The 22,595-nt window shown below is 37.2% G+C and overlaps 2 protein-coding genes across 5 annotated transcripts in view; both read left to right on the top strand.

Moving 5' to 3' along the window:
• Window positions 1-3,150, top strand: part of clstn3 (calsyntenin 3) — a 44,857-nt gene extending 41,707 nt beyond the window's left edge. For both annotated transcript variants that reach the window (XM_044116853.1, XM_044116854.1), the window contains one exon: window positions 86-3,150. In XM_044116853.1, the coding sequence (XP_043972788.1) occupies window positions 86-238 (153 nt within the window). In that variant the 3' untranslated portion in view covers window positions 239-3,150. The remainder of the gene's footprint in view (window positions 1-85) is intronic.
• Window positions 3,151-4,782: 1,632 nt separating this feature from the next.
• On the top strand, window positions 4,783-22,068 carry pex5 (peroxisomal biogenesis factor 5). Of its 3 annotated transcripts, XM_044116851.1 has the most exons (17): window positions 4,803-5,028; window positions 8,597-8,753; window positions 8,843-8,881; window positions 8,979-9,096; window positions 10,343-10,480; window positions 12,061-12,145; window positions 12,591-12,681; window positions 12,921-13,043; window positions 14,976-15,089; window positions 15,376-15,459; window positions 16,987-17,106; window positions 17,184-17,327; window positions 17,934-18,004; window positions 19,108-19,329; window positions 19,420-19,585; window positions 19,679-19,836; window positions 20,930-22,068. In XM_044116851.1, the coding sequence occupies exons 2-17, from the start codon at window positions 8,640-8,642 to the stop codon at window positions 21,174-21,176; spliced, it is 2,034 nt and encodes a 677-aa protein (XP_043972786.1). In that variant the 5' UTR covers window positions 4,803-5,028; window positions 8,597-8,639; the 3' UTR covers window positions 21,177-22,068. The 3 variants fall into 3 exon arrangements, with proteins under 3 accessions (XP_043972785.1, XP_043972786.1, XP_043972784.1); XM_044116849.1 differs by lacking the exon at window positions 14,976-15,089 and having other exon boundaries at window positions 4,804-5,028; XM_044116850.1 differs by lacking the exons at window positions 12,921-13,043; window positions 14,976-15,089 and having other exon boundaries at window positions 4,783-5,028.
• The last annotated feature ends 527 nt before the right edge of the window (window positions 22,069-22,595 follow it).

Genomic DNA, 22,595 nt, shown 5'->3' with positions numbered 1-22,595 from the left:
GTAGAGATCATTTCCCGTTGATTGGTGTCAGGATAAATCGATTTATTTTTTCGTTTATTCACTCTGCCCTCCTGTTTTCTCCCAGTCCTACGAATCCCGTATGGGCATTTCTGCCGACACAGAGGGCGATGGAGAGGAGGAGGAAGAGGAGGCAGCGGAGTCACCTGACGACGCAAGTGATGACCAGCGGATCATCATCAAGAAGGAGGGCAGAGACGGAAACGCCCGCCGCTACTGAGCCGTATCTCTCCATAAATCAGCTCCCCAGTCACACACTCCGACACTTTTAATATCAAACTGACTCCACTAGTATAAGGAATGTATGCTTACAAACACTTCGCACAACACAATCACCATAATACTCTCGACGCTCAAACGCCATATGTGACCTATAGCCGACAACTGGCTGCTGTTCTCCACTTAAATGTTCAATGGCACAATGTGTACAGTTAATGTAATTTACCCGCCTAAACAAACCCCCTCCACCAGAATCGTTTGTGGTGCACTCGTTCTAACGCAGAAATTGGTGTCTGTATAGTGTAACCCTGGTTGAAAGGGACTGTTTAATCATCAAGAAAAATATTGATTGTATTCTATCCTTTGTTAATGACAAGAATGAAGCAAAATGTCAGTTGCACCAAGGTTTTGAGTCAATCCTTAAGCAAAGACACAATCCTTGATCCCGACACATCGTTGAGCCTCTTTGTGAGACTCAGAAAGTCTGTGCACAAGCTCTGCTCTCCCTCGCTGCGTCGTCTCCTCTAACCACAGACTGAAGGCAGTGAGATTAGACGCACTCAGCTATTCAAAAGAAACACCTCTATGTCCTTGCAATTTTATTTCCATTCATGTAATAAAGTGGATCTCTAAGGTGCACACACTCCTGTTAAAATACATTTCAAAACTTTTTCTACCACCAAAGACATTTAAGCTGTGAAATTCAACTGAAAAAGAAACAAGAAAGATGCAATAATCTCACTAGATAACTCTGGTTCCTCGTATCTAACGTATCCTAGAAGCATCTTTTAATCTCAGCATTCAGTTCTTAGTTTATCAGTGAAGTGCTTTCTGTGATGCTGAGAAATAAAATCCATCTTGATCTTCAGCTTTTCATGAAGATTTGGGGTCAGAGCTTACTGCCATTTGGAAGAGTTTTAAAGAAATTGTCAGTTTCTCTAGATGAAAACCCCACAGCATTATGCTGCCTCCACTTGAGATGGGTGGAGTACTCAAATATTGTACTCAAGTAAGAGTAGCACTACTTCAACATATTTACTCCAGAAAAAGTAAAAAAGTAGCAAGAAGCTACTCAAGACTAAAAAGGTATTTGGTAAAAATGCTACTCAAGTACTGAGTATCATTTTTGCATTTGATATGTAAAAATTACATCAGCAAATGGACCAAAATATAAAGTTATGTGTAAATTTTGGATCAAAATGAAAATAATTCTAATGAATATGATTACAAAATAACAAAATCAGTCGAAATTTATTTACGGTAATTGAATATAAACTTTAACAAAAACTGCAGGTCTGTGTCTGGTGAATGTTTGGTTGAAGTTACTCACATTTGCTTGAGTATCCAAACATTTCACTCAAGTAAGGGTAAAAAATAGAGCATAGTAAAAATACTCCTAAAAGTACATTTTGTTCCAAAAAGTTACTCGAGTAAATGTAACTAGTTACTACCTAACTCTGGCCACCAGTGAGATGCTTTATAAAATACAAACTGTGGCTGTAACTAAGAAATAAAAACATCTTTCTATTTTTGATTTATTTCTGGTTAATGAGAGCCACTGTAATTGAGGACATGTGCGTTAAAACCTGAAATTGAAGCAAAAAAAAAAAGCGTTTGTTTCATGGTGTAGTAATAAAAAACCACATTACTGTGGCTTTGTTGAATTTACAGAATAAATGTCACATTAGAGGAGAAGAATAATCTGAATTATTATGTTTTTTTAGGAGGGGATCTTCACCTTTGAGATCCAGTGTAAGACTGGTTTACTTTGCAGTATTCTGTATTGATCTCCTGATAACCAACCGCAGACCTCAACATCCAACACAAGCGCTTCTGCTGCAATACTCCAAAATAAAAGCTCAAATATTGACGTTGTCAAAGTTTCAGCTTCAAACTGGAGTCTTTGCAGCGCTGCAGCTTGTGCCACAAAATAAGAAAACAGCACTTGGCCTCTCTGACCTCCCTATAAATGACTCTCATGTCACTGTTTCACTCGCTACTCTATACTGCAAACACACACAAACACACACAAGCACCATCCATGACCCCCACGACCCCTGCTGTTTCCAGAATGTCCGCTCAGCTTGGGCAGTTTTGATTGTATCGATTGTAATTAATTTTTCTGTACAAACAACAATGACTATTGCGATATTATTGTTATTGCTGTTGTTCTTATCAATGCATTCACTCTTTCTCTTTTACTGCACATTTCTGAGAGGGAGCAGATTATGATTTATTTTTCCATTTAAGGAGTCACCTTTCCAGGATCAGAAAATAGTATAAAGATGATAGCTATAATAAAGAGTAGTATTAGTGATAAGGATGATCATCTTTGGCTTGATGAGTGTATCCTAATTTGTGTGTAATATTGTTGTAATTTAAGAATTTGCATCACCAAAAAAAAAAGGAGGGCACATTGTTGTGATATTTCAAAATGTCTTGCTCGTTTTCTTTCATCGGGGGATTTTATTTTTTGTCCACATTTAAAAATAAATTATTTGTTTTTGTGTGTGTGTGTGTTGCTTTTGTTATTTTTCTGTTTCCTTCCCGTTTCATCTGTCGTCTTTGGTTCAGTGAATGTACAACCGTGTGCTTCTCCTCAGCTTCCCCTCCCTCCCAGCCTTCCTCCCCTCACCTCTCCCTCCGTGTCTCTTGCTGTCTGTCTGTGTAGCCTATTAATGTGCAGTGCTATAAGGCTCTCAGTGAAAAAAAAATAAGGCCTGTTGTTTTCAAGTGTCACATTAAGAAGGAATAAAAATTGCGTTGGTTAAAAACTTACATTATTACTATGTTGCTATTTGAACATTACCTGTAATTAATGATATAATGCCAACATGGATTATGCTGAGTAATTGTTATTGAAAAGTGTCAGAAAACATTGCAAAATTCATAATAAAAACACTATATGACGTCTCCATGAGAAAGTTTTACTTTTTTATTTAAGGAGGGTCTAAAAATAACAATAGAGGAATGTTTCAAAATACAACAATGAAATAAATCCTAGCTTGTTGTTTTAATGTAAAAATGTTTAAAGCTGTAGTGTTTAACTTTAATTTAAAGAAGTATTGTACATATTTGTTATGACAGAATGGTATGAGACCGGTAATCTATGAAAAGGTTGATTTCACTGAGCTGTTACTGCTCAGTCATGTCTTAGTGCTGCCAATCATCCTTGTGAATGTGCTAATGATGGAAACCTGTTCATCTGTCATTGGTGGCTACAGTAGAATAGCAAAAAAACAAGAAAGGAAGCTGGAGGGAGGATTAGCAGCACACACGTGGGTGATTGACAATGCTAAGACTCTCATTTACTGTTTCTAGTTAGTGGGAGAAGGCAGAGGAACTATTTTTTCCCCACAGATTATCTGCCTCATACTGTCACAACATGGTGACAGTTTCAACAAATATTAAAAAAAATATATTATTTATAAAAGTTGCTGCTGCAGCTTTAAGGGGAATGAATAATTATGTAAGGCAATATAAAGTGAATACTTAGTTAATTGAGCTCCAAATATTTCAGTATTGTAACACTATATATCTGCTTTAGTCGTACCTTCAAACAATTTCAAATAACCCCATGACATGTAGACTGAATCCAATATGCTGCAATCCCGGATTCTAGATTTATCACGGCCTCAGCCTTTTTCATTTTTGGCACATCGTGCTTCTTTACACTCAAAGGTAGATTTGTCATGGAAGATCCAGTCTTCCTGTCCATCTGGGATAACTTTACGCCCATGCAGACAACCTGTTAGTATTTTGACACTGACTTGATATATAACTTCCTTTTTGCATGTTAGTTTTACATTCCTTGGATTCAGTTTGTGTTGAAAAAAATAATGGTGTTGTAGTATCTTCCCAAGCTTAACAGATCTCTGCAGCATTTTGTCTGAGGATCTGGAAATCATGTACATTTTACAGCAGTTTGAAGCTTTGACCTATAGAACAGAATAAAATAAAACACCATACACTTTATTGAGCTTTATTGAGGAAATTGCTTTTTTTTATTTACGAGATACTCCATCCAAACTGTAAATACATCAAAACCATAAGTGACGTAATATAGCAATAACATACAGAACATGCAAAACAAAACCATAGAGTGTGTGTTTATTTTTTAATTTACAATAAATTGAGTGTCCTAAAGATAAATAATATAAATATAAATTATCATTATCATTATTATTATTATTATTATTATTATTATTATTATTATTATTATTATTATTATTATTATTATTATTATTATTATTATGTAAATCTATCTATCTATCTATCTATCTATCTATCTATCTATCTATCTATCTATCTATCTATCTATCTATCTATCTATCTATCTATCTATCTATCTATCTATCTATCTATCTATCTATCTATCTATCTATCTATCTATCTATAATGTGTTCTTTGTTACTAGTTTCATACTATTCAATGACACTGCATGTGTTTTTGTATCATGCTGCTTCAGGACTTTGTTCCGTTCCCCGCATATTTTACGTAAACTTACGTTCTTTTTCCTCTCTGACACCATTCTGCGTAAAACGTTTGAAGAATACGTATCTGCGTTACGTCGCTAGTCTCTCTCCAGGCGCTCGGTCAATGGCTTTGCGGGTCATGGAGGAGGAAGGTAAATAAAGAAGGGGCGCAGGGAACACGCAGCAGCAGTCGTTGTCTGACGGTTGCTGGGGGATTTTCCTCTTTTATCGGCGTGTAAGCAAGAGACGGACAGGACGTGGAGCGACATCCCGCAGCGGAGCTACTTTCGTTGGGCTTCATCCGGAGCTGTCGGCGGTGAGATGAACAACACGCTACCCGTCTGCTCGCACTCCTCCTCGGGGTGAACACCGCAGGAATGATCGATTCTCCTGGCCCTCTGTAGCTAGCTTGTTAGCAAAAAACAAGCGGCCTGTTATAGTTCATATCTTTTTTTGTTGTTGTTGTGTTATTAGCTGCATGTTGGGTAATGGGATAAACATGAGTATCAAATCTAATGTTGCTGTTTGGGTCTGTAGCTACAGTTAGCTTCAGGTAGCAACACTTTAACGTTCCTGAAGGCTGCCAGGTGTGCACAGTTCAACATTTTCTGGGTCTTTTACGTAGATTGTGTGTAAAAGTAGGCTGTGTATAACAAAAACTGAGTGCTGTGTGTAAACAGGTGTCACAGTGGCCTATCTGTGATAATGTGAGCATTAATATCTTTGTTTAATCCTCTTACTTTGACCCTAATCATAATGCAGCAGCTGTGTGAATCAGTTAGAAAACTGCACTCTACAATGAATTGTCTACCTACAAAGCAATACTCTGTGGTGGTTTTAGTAGAAAGAAAAAAGGTTTCACTTTTATGGAATAGAAGGGGAATTAAATTACACTTCCACGCATTTCATTATGGAAATTGTAGCTCAGTTGTGTCCCTAGAAAGGTTAGGGATTTGGAGTAGGTCAGGATGTGACACGTTTCTGTCTTCTGTTAAGCCATAAACTTATCTAAACTGCAACGTACATTTTATACACATTCATTTGCTTCAAAGTGTGGCCTGAGGGCCATTCGTGGCCTTTGGACTGCAATTCAACAATGATACAAATCTGGAACATCCCTCAGAGAGTCTTAGCTTTTTATTTGTAATAAGGGTAGAATTACAACCAACATAATTTTCTTACAACAGCACAAAAGATTTGTCATTTTGTAATAAATGGAACCATGTCTGTGCTCAGACTTTTACTGAAAAGGCAACTTTATTGAATCCAAATCAGCTTTAATCTAATTTATTAAACTTGGTTATATAAATAAGCATTTTGACAGAAAGTGACCTAAATCCTGTATACATTTTTTGAAAACTTGATGCATTTCTTTTAATACAGCAAACATGCAAAATCCTGTTTAAATTTTGGCCAGTAAGTACTTTTGGCACTACGATTTTGGCCCATGTAACAAAATGTTTGGATTAACTGTTTGAGTTATAAAACTAGAAATGCACTGCTGATTTCTCTAAGAACTGTAATATAATAGAAATACTAAAAAAATAAAATCAAATATTCTTGCTATGAATGATCACTCATTACATATTTCACCAGGGAGATGTGAAATCACACCATCTGTCAGAAAGCAGTCCCTATGTAAGACCAGATGATTACATAATTTAGCATCTTATATTAACCATTAGCTTAGTAAAAATGTAGAATCTAACTTGGCCTGTTGCAACAAGTCAATTAATCGCATAATAAATTGGAAATAAAACGTCAATAATTTCAATTTGCATAATTTGTCATTTTTCTCTTCAAAAACTGGATAACAAAAGTCAGCCTGGGTCTTTGGTTTCAACTTGTTTTATTTTGAAGGAAAATTTTGTTTACAGAAACTTAATAATTCATAATTTGTTGTTTCGGTTGTTTATTTATTTTGGATATTTAAAATATCTTCCTGTTTTAAATGTTCTTTAGAATTTAAAATAAGAATGAGTTCTTGCATTATTGTGCCATTACTTGAAAATTGTCTCAAAACAACATTGCCATTTATTGCAATAACTTCAAACAGCACTAATTCGCTCTGCTATGTTTGACCTTCCTGTTTTTCTGTCTTGTAACCCGAATAAGCTGTTGCCATGGTAACAGAAAGTACATGTTGCTTTTAAAGGTCTTTTTAAACCTCTTTTGCTTAGTTTAGTTTTATTTAAAGACAGCTCACTGACATTCACTCGATAACAGCATAGAGTGGTTTGTTTATTCAAAAATCCCATTTAGTTTCTTCCATGGTAGAAACGATTCCTCCCAGGGTCCACACCACAAACATTACATTGGAGTCTTACTTTTACAAATCTTACACAAAAAAGAGCTAATAAAATACATCAAGACACAAACAAAACCAAAGCACAAAATTCAAATCAACCCACTCAACATTTTTAACATTTTTCAAATATTATAATATTATAATATACATAATGAAATATCTTAAAACACAAGATTAAAAACAAACAATAACAACCTTCACTGTTATTTTTTGCCAATCCAGTATTAATTATTTAAATAATCAGCTGATGATCTTGTGTTTTTGCTGATCAAAAAGAAATGGCAGAATCATTTGTCTAAAATTTACCAGATTTTGATAACAGGTGATTTCTTGGTGCATCTCTTTTGGAAAAAGAGTTTTCTTTCAAATGTGTATTATCAGTCATTGTTATTTTCATAAATGCTATGTTGTTGTTTTTTCTGAATGTAGAGATTACAGTGGCATTAAAAGCTCAAAATGATGTGACAGTAGCTGAAATAGGCAGCCAGTGCCTGCCGGGCCTCTGTGTCCTCATTACTAATGGCTCACAGAAGGCCAGAGAATGTCATGTAAAACAGCAGATGGGCTTTGAATTAGTTGATGTGACAAGAGCCTCCAGATTTGGGTTCGCCTGCTCTGTCTGCTGTGAAAAACATCACTTATTTAATTTCTTCCTGAGAAACATTAATGATGAAAAAGTGCAAAAAGGATAGCTCCTCCCTCACAAGCTGCATTTCTTAACACTTCGTTTTAATGGTGGCCATGCAGACTGTAGAGATGCTCCACTCAGTCAGACATAGATCGAAATTAGCTAGATTAAGTAACATAAAATGAAATAATATTTTTTAAACATAACAACCAAACAACATCTACCTTGAGTTGGACTCTAATAAAACATAAAGAACAAGAACTTAATTGAAATAATAGAAAGTTTTTTTTCCCATTTATTATTGCAGGGTTTCCCCCAGAAAACTTGCTAAGCCCAGCGCTTGGTGCTACGGCAGTCATCCAGCCGGCCGCCATGTTTTTGAGTTAAAAACGTTTAAAGTTGACAGGAAACTTGAAAATATTACTTCATAGTTATGGATTTTTGGAAGAGTGGAAGATTAATGCCTGAACACCAACTATAAAGTCCTTAAAAGGGCAATAATAATAATAAATAAAAACTAAGATAAGTTAACAATGCTAAGCCTGGTGGGGCACATTTGAAGCCTGGTGGCCCGCCAGGCTTATAATACACTGAAGGAAACCCTGCATTGTGTAGGGTATGAATACTTTCCAACATGACATTACTTTAATAAAATGTAAATAGAAATAGTTGGTGTGTTTTGTTGTTTTATATTTGATTCTCCTGTTGTATTTGTTTTCTATTGAGAGATTTCTATCTTACCGATTTAAAATCAAACTTGTTATTGGTTGATTTTTCTAAAGCTGCTTGGGATTTGAATAGTTTTGGGAAAATGCTGTAGATTAAATCTTCTGGGGCAAACATCAACCATGTGTTAAATGTCTGTAAATTAAACTTTATTAGCAGTAAAAACATTGATATTTTACCTCTTATGTGGTCCAGGTAAAATTATCCGAATTCTCTCTCTAGCTTTTAGGGGATCTGGCTAGCGTTGCCTCGTCCTTGTGCTGCCATGGCGATGCGGGAGCTGGTGGAGGCAGAATGCGGGGGAGCCAATCCCCTCATGAAGTTGACCGGTCACATGACCAAGGAAGAAGGGGCATGGCGGCACCGCTCAACACCCACAGTGAGTTTTCTATGGGTTTGCCATTTGATCACGGCTTAATTTAAATCCACCACATTTGGTTTTTATTGTAAACACATCTTTTCTCTCAGATTGCCCCCACTCCTATTGAGATTGCAACAGAGGAAGAGGTCAGTGTTGATTTCTTTTTTTTTTTCCCCAATGGACGATTAATTCCACATCTTTTTGTTTATATATTTTTGACTTCTTGGTTATTTTGTCCTTCAGCTTGTGAATGAGTTCCTGCAGGCTCCCCCTCGGCCCGCACACACATTTGACATGGGTCAGCTCTTAGAGGAAATGCAGCAGATTGACCAGCAGAGCTACAGACAAGCTCCACAGAGAGGTACTAAACCACTTCAGGTTGTTCCTAAGGCTGGACAATAAATCAATACAAAGTGACGTCACATTTCCATGAACTTTGTAACTGACAGCCATCTTGGCAGGCAGTTGCTATAGAGCTGCTATGACAACAGCTTAGAACAAGCTCTTGCCTTGTTGCTATCTAACTTGTAAACAATATAAGTACATTCTAATTTCTTGAATACTCTACTCACCGCTATGTAATACCAAGATAAATATCAGTGCTGTATTACTGCTGAACTAACAAAATTAGCTTAGCTAATGTCGCATTTATCTGCAAGCTAAGAGGGATATTTAGCTTACACATTACTACATGTTACTAACCCATATTACCAAATGTACTTACTCTGCCAGTCACCAGAACCTTGTTATTCGCACTGAGTGTTAGTACATCCTTTATAAATCTGCTTAAATACTGATTGTATTCGGTCATAGATTTAAAGCTCCTTCATAGTGTTCACTAGGTAGTAAACTAGATCGTAATATGAGATGGGAGGCAGCTTGTTGGCAACATCTTGCATATTTTTCTTCTCTGTTCAAGTTGATCCTGAAAGCAGTGACCCTGTTCATGTGTCTTTCTCTCACACATTGGTCAAGAGCGCACTGAGCTGCGTTTGTCTAGTAAGATGGTGCAGATCACCTCCAGTTTAGACTTGTGGGAACTATGTATGACAATATGTATCGCGATAGAGACGTGATCAATATCAGTAGATAATACATCTAATAGAAAATTTAGTAATTTCACTGAACTCTGACCCAGAAACTCACAGCATTCTGGGCAGAGGAAAGGCTTTAGCATCGTCTCATGGCTAGCTAAGCAAAGTTGGTGGCACCAACTAACTCACTCACTCTTCGGTTACCTAGCAACAATTTGCTGAGTAGCAAGCAGTTTCAAATCCCCACAACTCGCAACTTCGGTTACCTAGCAACAGCAGCAGCAGTTTAAAGTTTTGCCATCATGCCTCATAACTGCTTAAAAAATAAAAAACAATGCCGTTAAGTGAAAAATCTGGATAAAACAGGAGGTTATGCCACCAGTTTGGCAATACCTCAGATATTTAAAACAAAAAAAACCTAATTAATAATTATCAATATCGACTAATATTAAACATTTATATTGTGATTATTTTTCAGCCATATTGTCTAGACGTGATTATTTCTATAGGTACGGAGTGACGTTAGTTCAAATCTCTTTGAGAAGTATAAGTGTTTTCTTTTCTCCCTCATAGCACCAGATGTGGCAGCGTTGGCCCTCTCAGGCGACTGGGCAGCAGAGTTCGTCTCCGGCTCGGACTCTGCTGCCACAAATGCTCTTGGTGAAGCAGCAGACGCTGATTGGACGAGAGAATTTATCGCTGAAGCTGCAGGTAATCCGAGATTGTCTCACTCAGGGTTCTCTTGCGACGCTGGATGTGCAATTCAGCTTTCTGTGTTGTCATCGGTTTGCCATATGTCTTCTGTTTTTAATTGGAGCGCAGTAATCAAATCAGGCACACATTGACTTTCAGAACTTAAAGGTTTTCACATTCATCCAAATTGAAACCACAAACCTTGTGGATTTTATTGGGTTTTATGTTCTGCACTGGTAGAAAGTGGAGAATAATAGTGAAGTGAAGGGAAACGGATTAATGTTTTTTACAAAAAAAAATCAGAAAACAAGCAGATGCTTGTATATTACAGCCCTTCATTAAGTTACATATTTTGTATGTAACTTAATAAACTAAATAACTACCTTCATATGTGACACAGTTAGTTTATGGAGTCCATCTGTGGGTAATTTGCCCTGAATGAACAGCATCATGAAGACAAAGGAACACATCAGACAGGACTAGGAGAAAGTTGTGGAGAAGTTTAAGACCGTGGGATTGTTATTCTGTCAAGAGAAATAAATCAAGTTGGCGATTATCATCAGCCCAACAGTTTCTGCAGAAAACACGGCCAGTTGTCAGTGATCGTATTGTGGTTTTTAACGTAAATTTACATAATTAATCCACATCTTTAACAGAAATAACAAACATATATTTTAGTGTTGAAAATAAAATCACATTCAAAGACTATCACACAATTGATAACAGAAACTTTACATGGAAAATTAAAACATACCTAACAAATTCAAATTCAAAAAACCTTTATTTATCCCAAAGGGAAATTAAAAACCAAGGGAGAAAATCAAGTTGGTGGTTAACATCAGTCCAGCAATGAAGCTTGAGGCTTTGCTGATAAACAGTGAGGTTTAATAACAATAAAATTTTAGTTTCACTTGTATATGAACACAAAAAAACAGTATTAGCTAAAAGACCTTACTCTTGTTTACAACTTAAAAATATTGTCTATAATCTAAAACTAACTTTAGTTTTAGCATTCAATAAAACAAACAAATGCACAGTTTTAGTTGCTCAATATCAAAAACATATTTATCTACAAATTAAACATACCTTGTATCTATCAAGGAGGCTGCTAATGACATGATACATTTGATCAACTCTTTTGTTGTTGTTAAACTGTCGTTCGATAATACCGACATTAGAAATTGTATTTTCAAGATAAAAGCATCAAACCTAAAACCAGATTGCCGTCATAGATTATACTAATAAAACAAAGTAAAGTCGATGAGCTCTAAATAAGAAACTTAATTTGGGGTTATTTAGAAATGCTTTAATACCACCTACGTCAGTGGTGCCCAAGGTTGGTCGTCGAGGGCCGGCGTCCTGCATGTTTTAGTTTTCTCCCTAGTGGTAGTAACAACCTCCTCTGCAAGTCTATGTTCTCCTTAGGCCTTCTAATGAGCCATCATTTGATGCAGGCATGCTAAACCAGGGAGAGAACTAAAACATGCAGGATGCCGGCCCTCGAGGACCGACTTTAGGCACCCCCGACCTACATGATGTATATGTGGTTCAGACATGATGCTGTTTACTAACGGCATGTTTGCCTGTTTCTGCTGCAGATCCCGGGCGCTGGGCGGAGGAGTATCTGGAGCAGTCTGAGGAGAAGCTGTGGCTCGGAGACCTTGGGGACAAGGAGGCTGAATGGTGAGAGCAGGCTCTGCTTTGAGTCTATTCAGACAATAAATGGCTTTTCAAAAACAGAAAGCTGCGATAAACCAGAGGAGAAGAGGAGCACTGAAAGACATTCTGAGCTAAACCTTGAAACATTGATGTGTAGTCAGGTGAATGTGTCAGTTGAAATTTCATTCCTCTAAACTTTTAGCCTACTGTTTTTTCCTAAATATGTTCCTGTTTGACAAACATCTTGCAAAAGGCAATTAAACACGAATGAAAGCTGCTTGGAGGATGTGAGCCTTGGCCTTCGTTGGCCTCATTTATCAAGCAACAATGTGGTTCTTTGTCTTCAGCCTGGGTTCATTTTAAACAGCTTTCATAACCGCAAGGAAATGAAACTCTTGCTTCTCACTGCACCTCCAGCCCAAGTTATTTATGTTGGTGTTTTTTATATGTTTTCTTTTTTATCTGACAGGACCAAGGAGTATCAAGCTGGAGACGAGCTGAAGCAGACAGCCAATGAGCTTGTTTCTAAGGTCGATGACCCTAAGTTGCAAAATACAGAGGTGGGCAGCTTGTCTCTGTGCTCAATCTTTGAGATTGTCCTTCTTTCTCCAACATCCGTCACCATCCTCTTTCTCTATTTCTTTTCCATTTCGTTGTATGGATCTTTGTAACTGTATCATAAGGATGATCAAGTTTTACTTTGCTTTGTTCAAGTCATTGTAACGGCAAAAGCCTGACTCGTCAGAAATGGTAAACGCATCTTTTGTTTGTTTATTTATTTCCTTTTGTTGTTGTGTAGTTCCTGCGATTCATTAGGCAGATTGGCGAGGGAAGTGTGACAGTGGAGAGCAGAACAGACAAACAGCTCACAGATAAAGTTCAGGCCGAGGAGGCTCAGAACTGGGCCTCCAACCTCAACCAGGTATGAGTCACTTCCCACTGAGAAGGGAATGGTTTTAAACTGGGAACATATCAGGGGAGCAAACTGGTTCATTTTTGCACAGCGTAGGTTTTTGTGTTGTGACTCATCGGTGTAATATTTTCCACAAATCTAACCAAATAAAGCCACAAGTCTCCCTGTAACAAAAATCTCAAGGCTGCACAGCTTTGGAGATTAAATTTGTTTTGTAGATAGAGGAGCTCTATGAATGTCTGCTTCCTATCTTTGCTTTCTGTACGTGTGCAGCAAAGCTCAGTTTGTTTCCCAGTTGACTCAATATTTCCTCTGTCCTTGGTTTTACTGCAGTTGCTGCATCGTCTCAGAGGCTTAAAAAGGAGACGTCTGATTTTGGGTTTCTGCTAAAGATTACGATAGTGTGTAGAACCACTCATGCCAAGAAAACAAAATGATTAGCAAACCAGGAAGGGGGATAATTGCATTCAACATTAGGGGTGGGGGGGAAATCAATACGCAGTCCAACATTTTAGCCTTCTATAACACAGCCCATAATTTGTAGGATGTCCTTGTTACTTTTTGAAACTTAGTGCTTGCTTTCCCATAACTTTCAGGTTTCATTAGGGAACTTTAAATGGAACCTAATCCGAAAAAATTCACATTTGGAAATGAGCCATTTCAAAAGGCTCTCCATTCTCGAGTCACAATCAACGGGCGCTGCGCCGTTACCTAGCAACCACAGCCGAGCCAGCCCGTTGCCGAGCAAACCAAGCGCAACTCCCAGCAGATTTGGTCATCTGGTTTTACTGCTATAGTTCAATGGCTGCTGGAAAAGACAAGTGTTTTGCTGTTGACTTACCGTCCAGAAACCACTTGCTGTTACTTCCAAAACACAAAGTTTAAAAACTTTAACTGAATTTACTCCTTTTTTTTTTCTTTTACTTCCAGGTTGCTTTCTGGAGTGTTCTCTGAATTTACAGATTGTTTTCCAGGATTTTAGAGATTACTTTCCAAAACCTACCTAGAAGTTATAAATATATTTCTTTATTTTCCAGGAATCTGACTTGTTACTTTTCACTGATAACTGGAGAATTTAAGATCTTTAACGGGCTGTGTTATTGTACTGATACTTCATGTAAAAGAGACCATTTTAGAAATCCTACTTGGAATCTGATATTTAGTTTTAAAAGTTTTTTATTTACAGATCATCTTCAGAAATTTGAATTTTACAATCACATTTTCTCCACCCAAAGCAAGGTGGGATTTTTAGTAATGATTATCCACCCATAAATTTGTTTTTATTTCATGCTTAGCGGCATATTTTTGAAAATCTTTGCATGAATCATGAATAATCCTTCATTAGAAAACTTGCAATTAATTAATTTATTCCCTGAAAGGCCTCTGGCAGTTCAAACTGTAAATCTTTCTGCTTCATTAATTTCAACTTATAAAAAATAACCTATTACCCTAAATAAACCAACTTTGACAAATATGTGTTGACAAAAATAGAGAACTTTAGTAAGAATTAAGTTTACTGGTCTTTAATTTCTTAATGGGCTCAATAAGAAAGTATGTCTTTAACTCATCTCAGATCATCATTATTGTCTTATTATTTGTACGTTAAAGCTACATTTTTATATTTCCATTAATACTGAACTTCGAAATAATGGTTTATATGTCAGTCCTGCTGTTGCTTTGACTGTGTACCATTTTCCATGACATAACTTAAATACATTTTTCCTATTTTTTTTTTTTTTAACCTTCCCTTAAAATCCTGGCATGCCATTCCTTCAATTAACAACTACCACTTGTTAATTAATTACCTATACTACTCAAACTTGATGCTTATCCCCCCTTCCTCTCCTCCCCAAAATATAAAAAAACTGCCCACAAACTGCTTGCCGCCCCTCGAAACATGCATCCGTTTGCCCCTGCCTCCCCTCGCCGTCCTTATCGTAGTTCCTGACGGAGACGGGGGGAGGGAGTCTTCCCCTGGAACCTGCAGCGACGAATCAAAGGATTGACAAAGTTAAAGCTAAACAAGCAGAGCAGTGGGCCAAAGTCGTCAGGCAGGTAGGACCTCTGTGGTCGTGGCAGCAGAAGGCTTATTTTATAAAATAATGGTTATTTTTAATTTAAGGACGCATTAAGCACTCAGTAACTAGTTTATTAGGAAGGAACTAGAAATGATTTCTTGTGTCCATTTTGCTTTCATCTTTGCTTCCTTTACATTCACCTCCCGGCTCTTTTCTGTCCCGTTTTTTAAACGTCGCCATCCTTCGTTCCTGTAACAGTTTCCTTAGCCTCAGCACCTGCAGACCCCTGCCACCTATTGTCGTTGCTCTTCGTTGCTCTCCAGGTGTCGGAGGAGTCGGCTGAAGCCTGGGTGGACCAGTTCACCACGTCGGGACCAGACTTCCAACAAGCCAAAGCTGCAGTGGAGGTACGGGAAGAACGTGAAAGAACGGAAATCCAGTGGTTTAATTGGGGGGGAAGCTGCTGAAGACGCCGTCTCCTGACAGGTTGAGGTTTTAAACCAAGAAAAAGATGAGGAAACCTTCCTCATCTTTCAACAGAAAGAGATTTGTGGTTCATTTGTAATCTTTGTTTTTCCATTTTTAATCTGACAATTAATATGGATGCATTAAAACCATAATTTCCATATTGCAGGACATAATAATGATGAAGATCAAGTACTCTTTAAATTTATTCTATGTATTTTATTTAGGATTTCTTTTCCATCAAGAGTGAAGCTATGTCCACATTCTGGCCTTTAAAGGGTTAAAATTTTCAACATGTTTTCTTATTAGTATGAATATTTTAGTCTAAACTAGTCTGAGAAGATTAAAAATTGTCTTTAGGATCTGTATTGATGCTTCAAAGTCATTTTTGCTGTCAGTGACGAATCTCAAAACCTAATAATTAAAAAATAAAAAGCCCTTACAAATTTATTTTACTAAAAAAAAAAAATTCTCCTTAAAGATTATGCCTCTTAGCGAGTTAAAACTATCAAAAATACTATTTTAAAATTTCTATTTTTCAAAGGGGTTAACTATTTAATATGAATCGTTTGAGCAAAATTCATTTAAAGTATTGAAATATTGTTTTGAGAAATTTGACATGTTAGGATTTTAAATTTTCGAAAGAAAGGAGGGTGGAAACTCTGGTTTCCATCTAGACTTCCTGTTATCTCCTGGGACTCTTGGTTTCTCTCTTAGCCTCAGCAGCTGTTTCCTTTCACCACATAATGGCATAATTTCACATTTCAAAAATGAATTAGCTTAACGGTACGGAAGAGGATTAGTGCCACCGAAAAAAAAAAAAAAAAAAGAATTCTGACTTTAATCTAAGAATTCTGAGATTAAAGTCAGAAAGACGGAATTCTGACTTTAATCTCGGAATTCTGACTTTAATCTCGGAATTCTGACTTTAATCTCGGAATTCTGACTTTATAGTCAATTCTTTTTTCTTTTTTTTTCCGGTGGCCCTAATCCTTTTCCTTACAATGGAAACATGCCAATTTAAACAAAAAAAACAACAACTTGTTTTTGATAAAAAGTTTTGACATTGTTTTAATTGAAATTGGTTTAGTTCACAAAACTACAATGGAAACTTTTTTTTCATGTCACACGAGCCTCAACAATCTGATGTCACTGTTGAAGAAGACGATGACAGGAAGTGGATGAGGATGACGGCGCGTCGTGTTTTTTAATGACCCATCACATAAACAAACTTATTCACGTGTGATTTTGTTCACTGATTAGAAAAAAATTGGACTTCTGAGTTTCGGACCTTGCAGTCACCAATCAGGGCTGATATCAGTTCATCTCTTCCAGATGCACGACTCTAAAATCTTTGACTCGTTTCAAAACTCATTGAATGCATTGAAACTCTTTTTCCTTTAAAAATGTCAAACATGCCTGATGTGAACAAACCAGGCAGTAACGGTGTGTGTTGCTGGTTTTGCCAGAGTGACGTTGATTTCTGGGAGAAGCTGCAGCAGGAGTGGGAGGAGATGGCAAAGAGAGATGCAGAAAGCCATCCCTGGCTGTCCGACTACGACCAGCTGCTCAGCTCTTCTTACGACAAGGTGACCGAGCTGCAATGAATCCCATTAATTTCTCTACCGGGACCATTTCTGAGTTTTCTTGGTTGTGTTTCTGACAGGGGTATCAGTTTGAGGAGGACAACCCCTGCTTGTCCCACCCAGACCCTTTCTCAGAAGGACTGAAGAGGATGGAGGCGGGCGACATCCCGGGAGCTGTGCGCTTCTTTGAAAGCGCCGTCCAGAAGGAACCAGACAACCAGCTGGTGAGACGGCAACAGCGGCCATGTTAAACTATTTAATCCACAAGAAAATTATTTAAAATTACCTACTAAATCATTTTTTCTAACCTAATTTTACTCAAATGCAGACAAAATTATTAAGAATATTTTGGTTATGTATTTTTTCAGTTCTAAAAAAACTCAAACCTTTGTGGTCTAGAAAAGTGTAGAATTGGATTTGGTCATTTTCCAAATTTCCAAATCTAAGTTTATGTTTCTGATTAAAAACAAAGATCGCTTTGCTTTCGTTTATATTTGGATGATTTTTTTTTTTTTAAAACAAACTTTAATTTAAGTAATTTGTATTTCTATAAAATATTCCAAATACTAACATTTTGAATGTTATTAAATTAAGTTATTAATTAAGTGTAATAACATTCTCAGTGTTATTAAACTTAAGGTAACTTAATATTCCAAAATCTGAAACCAACTTCCACATTTTGCTGTTTCAAATGATTTAAAAAATTTTCTCAGAAATGTTTTGAAATCTGATTCTGAGAAAAAAAAAATAGAAATGTTACATTGAAAATTTGTAGCAGCCCTGTATAAGCAAAGGAGGAGAAATTAAAAAATGTATTTGTTTTATTGCAGGCTTGGCAATATCTGGGAACCTGCCAGGCAGAGAACGAGCAGGAATTTGCTGCCATCAGCGCCCTCCGCAGGTGAGACCTGGAAATTGCAGAACATAATTTTTAAATTAAACCTCAACTGCAAAATTATGATTCATAGTGGAAAACGATCAAAATTGACCAAGACGACTGTATTTAATTTTTATGCTTTTTCTTTTAAGTAGACATTTTTTTGTCTTCTATACAGTTGTCCAATGAAATATATGCAACATGTATTTTCTTGTTTTTCTGTTTTTAAGGAGTCTCTAACGGTTTAGCCTTAATCTAAACTGTTAAATTTAGATTAAGGCTAGGTGAAAAAATCTATACTTGTAAAAATGATAAATACAAAGTAATAGGGAATTAATGTTTTTATATTTAAAATATAAGAACATTGCAGAGCATAAGATTTTTTTTGGCAAATAATACAGATAATGTGTTGGCATCACATTATGTTAAAATGGACATGTTGGTCCAAGAACATGGAAAAATATTGTTTTAGAAATTATGGCAAAAAAGCTTTCTGGAAGAGCAATAATGGTCCTAAAAGCCAACTTTTGTTTGAGATTTCACTTTGCTCAGTTCTGCTTGTTTTAGGGCCTCTTGTCACTTTAAATCCAAAAGCTGCAGCTGGCCACGCCCCCAACTCAACATTTACAAATGGCTGCAAACAGACACACAATTATACGTCCCTACATTGTTGAAAAGCTGGAGAGTCTTTTCAGCTGTAAAATCAGATGACCAAATGTGTTGGAGCTCTTCTTGGGTTGCTAAGTGAAGGGTAAACCTCTGTTGGGGTTGCTAGGTAACAGGCTAGGCTTAGTTGGGGTTACTAGATGAGGGGCTGTGGCTGCTAATTTGTAATTTGAAACATTAACTTAGTGCCAAAAAAACAGCTGGGTATTTTGGATGTTTTTAGAAGCAGTTGAGACTCAAATTGAAGTACAGAAATATACAAAAGTGTACAATTTTCACAATAGGTCCCCTTCAAGACACCTTTTTCTTGTAGCCAGTCTTATGTTGATGCACATTTGTGGAGAGAAGTCTTTATGAACAAGTCGGTAGCATGGGATTGACTGGCGACCTGTGAGAGTTTCTGTTAGTTGCGTCTTTTAATGTAACTTTCCTCCCTTTGTTTTGCTGCTTTTCCTCAACAGATGTATAGAGCTGAAAAAGGACAACCTGACTGCGCTGATGGCGCTGGCTGTCAGTTTCACTAACGAGTCGCTGCACAGGCAGGCCTGTGAGACGTTACGCGACTGGCTGAAGCACAATCCAAAATACCAGTCTGTGTGGGAGCAGTCCGAGCGGGACCGTCAAAGAGACGGCGGTCACGAAAGAGAAAAGGAGAAGGAGCGGTTCGGATCGTTGTTGCCTGAGTGAGTAATGAAGCACGGCAGACGTTCAGCACTCATGTTATAGAAGTGACTCTTTTGTTTATTCTCTTTTCTTCTTGTTTTCCTGCACAGGTCGTTGTTCACCGATGTCCAGAATCTGTTCTTATGTGCTGCCAACTCTGACCCTTCCCAGGTGGACCCCCAGCTGCAGTGCGGTCTGGGAGTTTTGTTCAACCTGAGCGGAGAGTACGACAAGGCGGTGGACTGCTTCAGTGCTGCCCTTTCAGTTACTCCACAGGTCAGAGGTCAACACTGGGCTCCTAGCCACTGTATGTCTGTTTCTGAGCTCTCCATAACTCCATCACCTCCTTTTACTATGTGGCACAATCAGGATTATCTGTTGTGGAACAAGCTGGGCGCCACGCTGGCCAATGGGAGCCGCTCAGAAGAGGCAGTGGCCGCCTACAGGAGAGCTCTGGAACTGCAGCCAGGTTTTGTACGCAGTCGCTACAACTTGGGAATCAGCTGCGTTAACTTAGGGGCACACAGGTGAGGAAATGTCTAATTAGGAAACAATAGTATAAGGCACATTCTTTTTTTTTTTAATTCTAATTGGGGATAAGAAATTGGTATCTAAGACATAAAACTGAATTCAGTAGTCTTTGCAATTAACCCTCTGAAGTTGATTTTTAGTTTATTGAAATAAATACATAGATTTATATGATGTAAAATAATTACAGTAAATTGTAAGCAATTGTAGTTATTACCCTACTCATTCAGTGTCTGTGTAGAATTTGAAACATATTTACAGTAGTTTTTCTAATTGAAGACTAATAATTTTATTAATTTTAATAGGTTTCTTATGAAAGACTGTCAAATGACAATTTGATAGACTGTCTTGTCAAATAACAATAAAAAATAAATAAATACCTACTTAGTTAACTATAAATAAATAAATTCAAATAAAAAATACAGAAACTTTGAACTATCAGTATTTAGATGTTTGATACTTTCACTTTGCACTGTATCAATAATAGGTCTGGACAATAAATCAATAATATATATTACTATATAGAAGTGATCAGTATTAGTAGATCCTTCAAATTCAAAATTACTTTACTGATCCCTAAGGGAAATTAAATCAAATGGATCTAATATAATATTCAATAATTTCACCAAATTCTGATCCGGAACTGCGCAGCATTCTGGGTAATGTAGGCAGAGGAAAGGCTTTAGCTCTGCAAGGCAAGCCAAGCAAGGTTTGGAGCATCAACTAACTCACTCACTCTTTGGTTACCTAGCAACTCACTGGCTCTATGGTTGCCTAGCAACAGCCTGTTGAGTAACTGGCACAGAAGCAATTTCAGGTTTTGTCACCATGCCTCTTAACTGCTTGAACGATGTGAAGTGAAAACTGTGGATTAAACAGGAAAAGGTCACTCCACCACTTTGGCTGGATTTCACATATTCAAAACAAAAAACAAATCAATAATTATCAATATTTACTGATATGAAACCCTTATATTGTGATGCGTTTTTCAGCCCAAATTTGTAGCAAAACGGTACAAATCCAAGAATTATCCAAATAATATTTATCCAAAATTACTTTTCTTATATGTGCGTATAAATAATTTGCCCACAGAGAGGCTGTGGAGCACTTCCTGGAAGCGCTGTCTCTCCAGCGGCAGGCTGCAGGAGACGGAGCGAGAGCTGCGAGGGGACCCGGAGGCGCAGCAGCCACGGTGATGTCCGACAACATCTGGTCCACACTACGGATGGCTCTCAGCATGATGGGAGAGAGCTCTTTGTACGCTGCGGCTGACCGCAGAGACTTGGACACGTTGCTGGCTCATTTCAGCCAGAGAGAAGTGGAGGGTGGAAGTGAATGAGGACTAGGGTTCATCGAGTGTGAATGCGCTCGGAATGGAGGTCGATGTTTGGGGGGAATCGGAGCGGTTAATAGTCGGATATAAATGGCAGACGCGGACACTGTGACATCGGAGATACTAGATGTTCATGTGTGTTTTAAACGATTACTATAATGCAGTATCAGTCTCCAGCTGGAGAAAAGCAACCAGCAGTCGTTCAGTCAAGCTGCTGCTAGGTTTCAGATATTTGCTAGTCCTCATATTGTTGTTCTAGCAAATGAGTTAAAAAGGTTCCCTTTTATTTACTTGAAGTTTTGATGAATAAAGTAAACAACAAGCATGGTGATGATTTGTATCTTCTGTAGCGAGTAATGTTAGGTTGGTTTGTGTTATGACACTCAGTACTCCCCCAGTCTTCATTACCTACAAGTACTTTTTAGGATTTAGGTGACTAAAGGTACAGTGCTGCTGTAGTAATACCATGAGTTCTGCTTTTCACCCAGAGAGCTCTGAAGACAGACGGTTGATGCAGTTCAGGAGAAGAAACACAAGTCAAAAAGTGCTGCAGCTTTGTTTTTATATCATGTACCTTCTTAGTGACCATTGATCTGCCAGGACAGTGAACTGGCAACCAGCAGGACTGTTATTGCTATGATCAAGTGTGTGTGTCTCTTCATTGTGATTAACTGGGTAACATTTAAAACACGTCATGAGAATGATTGTTATGGCTCCCCTGTTTTGCTCTTTTTTGTAATGCTCTTAAAACTAATTTTGCTTCATTGTAAAATACTCCTGTATGCCATACTGTGTATTGTAACATAATTGATGCACTATGGTTGTTTTCAGGCTACTTGAAGCCTGATTGCAATCTTTAATATAATATCCAGCAATAAAGCTTTGATTCCAAACATGAGACCACAAGAGGTTTTTTTTTTTGATGAGTATTTTAACAACTATGTTTGTAGCTGTAGAGACGCTAGAAGACGTCACACAATACATAATGTATAATGTACTTTTTGTACATATGGACAAGAACATGCTGTGTAAATATACTTACACACAGAAAATTATACACCAAGTTAAGAATGATTCAGATTGGATGTACTGGGAGATTTATGGGATATTTAATTAGCAAAAAACTTTCACAACAGGTATCAAGATGAAGCTTTTACAGTTGAAATTGTCTGCTGATTTTCTCTCACTGTTGGGAGAAAAATAGAAAAACGTAATCTCTTTCTGAATCTGATTCAAGTTTACTTACATTTATTATATTTCATAAAAGTTAAATATTTTGAAATAACTAATGTTCACATAGAAATTCATCATTTAGAAAGATATTTTAAATATACAGCGATAAAATGTGTAATTTTCTAAATTAAACTTGAATATCACTACGTTTTTAGTTATTTTAACTGACCTGTTTTGCAAGGTACACCGCGT

The sequence above is a fragment of the Gambusia affinis genome, linkage group LG05 (assembly GCF_019740435.1).
Source record: "Gambusia affinis linkage group LG05, SWU_Gaff_1.0, whole genome shotgun sequence".
Taxonomy (NCBI): Eukaryota; Metazoa; Chordata; class Actinopteri; order Cyprinodontiformes; family Poeciliidae; genus Gambusia; species Gambusia affinis.
Note: the sequence above shows the minus strand (reverse complement) of the source record. Positions and strands in the feature narration are given on the sequence as shown.

Bases quoted from the DNA above. Each gene is read 5' to 3' on its own strand.
- pex5 (XM_044116851.1), top strand. From the start codon at position 8,640: ATGGCGATGCGGGAGCTGGTGGAGGCAGAATGCGGGGGAGCCAATCCC. The intron at 8,754-8,842 runs GTGAGTTTTCTA...CTTTTCTCTCAG, and splicing joins GGCACCGCTCAACACCCACA to ATTGCCCCCACTCCTATTGA. The intron at 15,460-16,986 runs GTACGGGAAGAA...TGGTTTTGCCAG, and splicing joins AAGCCAAAGCTGCAGTGGAG to AGTGACGTTGATTTCTGGGA.